Genomic DNA, 6,000 nt, shown 5'->3' with positions numbered 1-6,000 from the left:
TGAGAACTCCTTGGACTTAGAAAGGGAGCTGTGAATGGGAACATCAGTGTAACAGCTCCTGGCTCGAAAGTCCTAGGCTCAAAAACCCCAGGAGCCCTTCTAGGTTGAAACTCAAGAGTTTCATTCACGATAGTGAAGATGGGTCATGTCCAGGAGGGTCATAACTGGCAACAGCCTTGTGGCTTTGCCGTGTTGTCTGGCTTCTCTACCATCCATACCTTCCCAGGCTGAGGGTTTGGGGCAAGCAGCCGTATCCTCAGAAGACTGAGTCACAGAGGTTCTTGAGGGGTTCAGTAGTAAACAGAGAGCCAGGCTGGAGACAGTAGGGGCCTGAGGGTACTGTTTCTCCCAAGAGCCTGCATCATGAAGCCCCCTCACAGTTCTTGCTATATTTTCCACACCATATCAGACCTTTGGGGGACACTTATCCAAACCAGTCAAGAAGGTGTGACGACTCACTGTCACCTCCTGATTGCTGGGATTATTTTGTTAAGCCACCAATCCTAGCCGCTAGACCTGTGTGTAAAATGAATGGCGATGAAGCCTGTTTGATGCAGCGTGAAGAGACTTTAGGGTTAAAAAGGATGTTGGGGTTAAGATGGCGAGGTCCTGCATACTAGAGGGCTTGTAGACACGAGACAGCTAGAGAAGAGGAAGGACTGGGGTCTGAGAAGATCAAGCCAGTATGAGCATGTCTGGCTCTCATTCCCATGAAACCTCCCCTGCCCTAAGGAACACATGAAAAACGCTGATGCCTGTTTATGTATTCTTGATCCTAATGCAACTATTTGTAACAGACTAAACTGTGAGAACAACTTCTGAAAAGCCTCCCACTATCTCCAGCCCATCCCACAGACAAGGGTCTAGCTAGATACGAGGTAACCAAGATAGAGTGCAGTCCATTCATGAGAGTTAGCTACTGCAAGCTTTGCCTTGAGCCTCTGATGCCTATGAGTAGGTGAGAACAAAATCAGCATAGTTAATTAAAGGCTAGCAGACCCCAGAAGGATTGAGTCCAGCTGCTGCCCAGCTCCTTCTACAGCGGGCAAGAAAGGGCAGAGAACTAATCATTCTTGTGTCTCTTGGGAAAGAAGAGGGAGAAGGGCCCCAAGCTTGAGGCTGTGGTTAGGATTTCTAGCCACAGCCTCTGCAAAGTGGGTCATGTCCAGTGCCCTTTATGCAGTAAACAGAGAGTTTAATAAGAACCGATTGCTATGCCTTCTGTGCTGTGTGCGCTTTTTAGTGACAGAAAACCAAATCTCGACAGATTGACTGTTCCTCAGAGCCTGGCAATTCTTTATTTTTCATTACCCAACTCTAACGAATTCACCGTAGTACAACTTCGTACCTACAGTACTGTGAAACAGATTCACTATGTACATTAAGGAGGAAAAATTCATAAATAGATGCATGAAGTACTACACCAAAAAAAAAAGTCTTCAGGCTTTATATCTCTGATAAATTTTAACGTTTAACATTCTTCCAGAAAAGTCTTATTTAACAATGATAACTGGAGAGACCAAAAATCTAACGTCGGAGGTTAGATCAAGGCTCGATCCCTTAAGGCTCGATCCCAATATCGGCGGACGATCACACCCCCTTCAAACCCAGGCTCACAGCCCGCCGGTGATCTGAAGTGCGCAGGCGCAGTGGCACGGAGGGCGTGGTCCGCGTGGCCGGTTTTCCTGCGGCGGACGCTCCTCCTCCAAGTGCAGCCGCGACTCCGACTCAGCCGCCGCTTGCTCGCCTTGGCGAGACCGTCCTGCGGCTGAGGTGAGTTCGGTGCTGCGTGGGGGCAGAGCGGAGGGCGAAGGAAGCGAAGCGAGAAAAGTCAGGCTCGAGCGGAGACGCAAACGGAGGGCGCCAGCGAGAGCCAAGGGGCGGAGTGAGCGGAGCGCGCGGAACGGCCGGAAGTGGGGGGTGGGGGGGGTGGAGACAGCGCGTGATTGACTGGCCGAGAACCAATGCGAGGGGCAGCCCGGGGATAGCGGCGCCTTCAGGTTGAATGTGTGGAGTGTGTTGAGTTCTAAAATTTAGGAAAGCTGTATTAAGCGATTTTTTTTTCAGGGAATTATTTTATCTAGTGAACGTCAGGTGTGCACCATTACCACCTCTGTTAAACATGAAGACACAGGTTTTATTGATAATTACTAACTTGAGGTCCATTTTGGCAATCTGCCCCGGGGCCCGGCCCATACTGTTAAGTGCTCTGCTCTACTGCTGTTTTTTTTTTTTTTGGTTTTTCGAGACAGGGTTTCTCTGTGTAGCTTTACGCCTTTCCTGGGACTCACTTGGTAGCCCAGGCTGGCCTCGAACTCACAGAGATCCGCCTGGCTCTGCCTCCCGAGTGCTGGGATTAAAGGCGTGCGCCACCACCGCCCGGCTCTACTGCTGTTTTTTAGGGTTCAGGAAGGAAGATCGGATGTATGTAAATCTACCACATTGATAATGGAAGTGGCGTAAAAGTGGGAGTCAATAATAAATACATAGTTCCCACACTGTCCTGAAATCCAGGCTAGCTTGCAGTTTTCATATGCAGGGAGTCCCTGTCTGCCAGCTGCGCCTGTATGCCTGGTATTCCCAGACAGTGACACTCTTCACCTCATTCCAGGGAATCGCCTTTTTAGTCTTGCTGGTTCTGTTGTACTTAGGCGAGCTTGACCGAAGCAGAGCTCTATGGACCCGGGTTAAATCCGTGCTTCTCTTCTTGGAGTAGCTAATGTTTCCTCTCCTAACACCCCCGACAGCAAGTGAGCCGTCACCCCAGCCAGCAGTTATTTAATTTCTGTAGCATCAGCAGCCAGCAGCCATGTTCTGTTATGATGTTGGTGATAGGTTAAGTGAGATTTAAAAAAAAAAAAAGGAGGCTGCAGAATGTTTAACACATGCCAAATGCTCAGAATTTGTTGGTTACCTTTTTAAAGTTATTTTTATTTTATCATTTTATGTGTATGGGTATTTTGCTCCCATGTATGTCTGGATCCCTGGAACTGGAGTTAGAGACAGTTGTGAGCTGCCATGTGGGTGCTGGGAATTGAACCTGGGCCCCTCTGGAAGAGCAGCCAGTGCTCTTAACCGCTGAGCCATCTCTCCAGCCCCCGTTGGTTACTTTTCTTCTCCTTCCCTTCATGTTTTAATGGTTTTTCAGTTACATAGCTCTTTTTATTATTGAATTATCTTCGTTTGTTATTTGGGTCTTGGTTTTTGTTCTTTTGTTTTGGTAATTTCTCCACCTGGGCAGTCCTTTTTCTACCCCTAACTATAATTGGAAGAACACATTGGTAACTGCTTTTCCTCATAAATAGATTGACAACTCTCACTGTCGTTTAGGATACTGCAGTTAAAAAAAAAAAGTTTCAATTTATTAATAATAAACTGGGTCTTAGGGTTATTAATATTTGGACTTAGAAGAGATGGGCCTGTCCGGTTAACTCTCAAGAGGGTTGTGGGTGAGTGTGACCTCCAGATGGCAAAGAGATGGTAGAGGAAACACAGTTTCAGAAGAGACAGAAATGAAACACACGGGGAGCTGAGAGCCCTTGACCTGGCAGGGGGAGAGGAATCCTGTGGCCCTAGTATTGGGAAGCCATCCCAGTCAGAGATTAGTGGCTGTGAAAAGCGTCCCTCTAGTCTGGCACCAAACAACTTTTTTTTAGTGGGAACCCCCGGACTCCCACTCCCTGCTAGTAAAGCTGTCTGCCATTGAGCCCCAGGTAGCTCTTACGTCTTGAGGTCCGAAAACGATGGCCAGTAGATGGCGCTCCTGTGTCGCTCTAGAGGTTAGTATGTAGCAAAGCAGATGTGAGCTGTCTGGTGCAGGAGGCTGTGGATGTGAACTGTCTGAAGGAGCCTGGCCCTTCTGTGCCATTTCCCTTAGTTTTAAGGGCCTCGGTCGCAGGAGCAGGTGAGGCAGCTGGGTTGTGGGAATGCCCCATCACAGAGTCCTTGGAGAAGGGTGCCGGAGAAGGAAGGGATCACAGGGGCAGCTTTGAGCCAGAGGACGCTCGCCTTGGCGTGAAAGTGCTCTGCTTTTGTGGAGGCACTGGAAGGGTATCCGGTAGCAGCGTGAGAGGCTCATGTTAGGGCTTTCCTGGACTGGACTCTGCAATAATAATGTTTGATCAGCATCGTCAGATGGAATGTACGGCCCTGGCATATCATGTGTATGTATAAATGGACAGAATGTGGTCTCTGCTTGCCAGAAAATGTACAGCTGAGAGGGGAATTCTGTGACAAGTGAGAAAACTGCTTTGGGCTAAAGATTTCAAGCCAATTCATGGCTCATGAGAAAGGTAGTAGATTTCTCTTACTTTTTTTTTTTTTTTTTAAACTCTAGGGCAATGGCTGACGAAAGCCAGGAGATCGGTGGCATCCATTTCCCTTTCCCCTTCCCACCCTATCCTATCCAGAAGGACTTCATGGCGGAGCTCTACAAGGTTTTGGAGGCTGGCAAGATTGGGATCTTTGAGAGTCCAACTGGCACAGTGAGTATGAGGGATGAGGGAGTGTCAGCCACTAAGACAGCCTGGAGGGAGCCTTGCTTTCCTTGACAGTTCTGTGCAGACATTGCCTTCCTTGAGAAGAAAGCGGGCACAGGAGTCGTCAGTTTATCTTTCTGCGTAGTACTGACTTCCGCTATTAAACTGTTAAGCACAGCACCACAGTCTGAGGAAAATCAGGCTAAAGGCAGCTGAGACTTTAAAATTGCAGTGGATACCGTAACACCAATGCTTTGGGATTTCTCTGGCACACTACTGCCTTGATGTTCAGGGACATAAACATGGCTGTGGCTTTTCTCCAGGTTCGGCGTACTGTTTTAGAGTGTAGGATATAGGTTCCTGAGTGCCGTTAGGAGCCCACCGAGGGACCCTCCGTTTTCCTTTCTGACCCAGATTGAGTGAGCAATGTAATTGAGGTGGGCTGTTGAGACTGAAAGGGCTGTGGCTAGTGATCCCCAGCTTCTTTCCGGCACTCTGGTGTGTTACCTCGCGTGGTAAGTACTATGTGATGGTGTGAAGAGTCTCAAACTCTAGGCTTCAACCTCACAGATACGAAAGCCTCTGGTCCCTGTTAACTGCGTGCCTGGTATCTGTGGAGCTTGGCAAGGTTGGCCTACGGGAGGCTCTTCACACGAGTTTTCTGAACGAACAAATAAAAGACAGTGAATTATCCCCATCCTTATAAGTGTGCAGAAGCACATCTCTAGAATTGACACCCAGGATTCTGGGACAGAAAATATGTCTTCTGGGATACTCCGTTGTTCCTTTTCATTCCTTTTACACCAGTGGCTCTCAACTTATAGGTCGTGACCCCTTTGGGTCACGAAAATGAAAAAAAATGGCCCTTTCACAGGAGTCACATATCAGATATTTACATTATGATTCATAACAGCAGCAAAATTACAGTTGTGAAGTAGCAGCAAGAATAACTTTATGGTTGGTGGTCACCACACATGAGGAACTGTATTAAAGGGTCACAGCGTCAGGAAGTTTGAGAACTGCTGCTCTATATGGTGAGTGGGAACATTTTCTGGGTGCCTTGTGAAGATTGTTCTATGGCTTAGGAGCGCATTTGGATTTGCAGTGTTTTTGTTTTTTTGAAACAGGGTTTCTCTGTGAGTACTTGCTATCCTGGAACTAGCTCTGTAGACCAGGCTGGCCTCGAACTCAGAGATCTACCTGCCTCTGCCTCCCAAGTGCTGGGATTAAAGGCGTGTGCCACCACAGTCCGACTGGATCTGCAGCTTTTTAACAAGTTCCAGTCAGCCTCTTTTAGTGCCATTAGCATTATTATTATTTTTTTTTAATTTCTATTTTACATTACGTGAGACAAACCAGGGCTTCAAGCATAGCAGTGGAGCTCTTTACCACCCACTTACCTTGCAGCCCTCTCAGTCTGTGATTTTTATGGCCTGCTTACACTACCTAAGCCTGCGGGACTTTAGTTACCGTCGGTGTTTGTGTTAGAGTGCACGCTGTTAACTTTGGAAGGTGATTTGGG

At 47.8% G+C, this 6,000-nt stretch overlaps 1 protein-coding gene across 3 annotated transcripts in view; it reads left to right on the top strand.

Moving 5' to 3' along the window:
- Window positions 1-1,398: 1,398 nt before the first annotated feature.
- The window catches only part of Ddx11 (DEAD/H-box helicase 11), a 32,464-nt gene continuing 27,862 nt past the window's right edge, over window positions 1,399-6,000 (top strand). The window contains exons 1-2 of one of the 3 annotated variants that reach the window (XM_052750198.1): window positions 1,399-1,773; window positions 4,337-4,484. In XM_052750198.1, coding sequence (XP_052606158.1) covers window positions 4,341-4,484 — 144 coding nt within the window. In that variant the 5' untranslated portion in view covers window positions 1,399-1,773; window positions 4,337-4,340. The remainder of the gene's footprint in view (window positions 1,774-4,336; window positions 4,485-6,000) is intronic. The other 2 variants (XM_052750197.1, XM_052750199.1) reach the window with 2 other exon arrangements.

This window comes from Peromyscus californicus, unplaced genomic scaffold, assembly GCF_007827085.1.
Source record: "Peromyscus californicus insignis strain IS unplaced genomic scaffold, ASM782708v3 Scaffold_21__1_contigs__length_65335640, whole genome shotgun sequence".
Lineage (NCBI taxonomy): Eukaryota > Metazoa > Chordata > Mammalia > Rodentia > Cricetidae > Peromyscus > Peromyscus californicus.
Note: the sequence above shows the minus strand (reverse complement) of the source record. Positions and strands in the feature narration are given on the sequence as shown.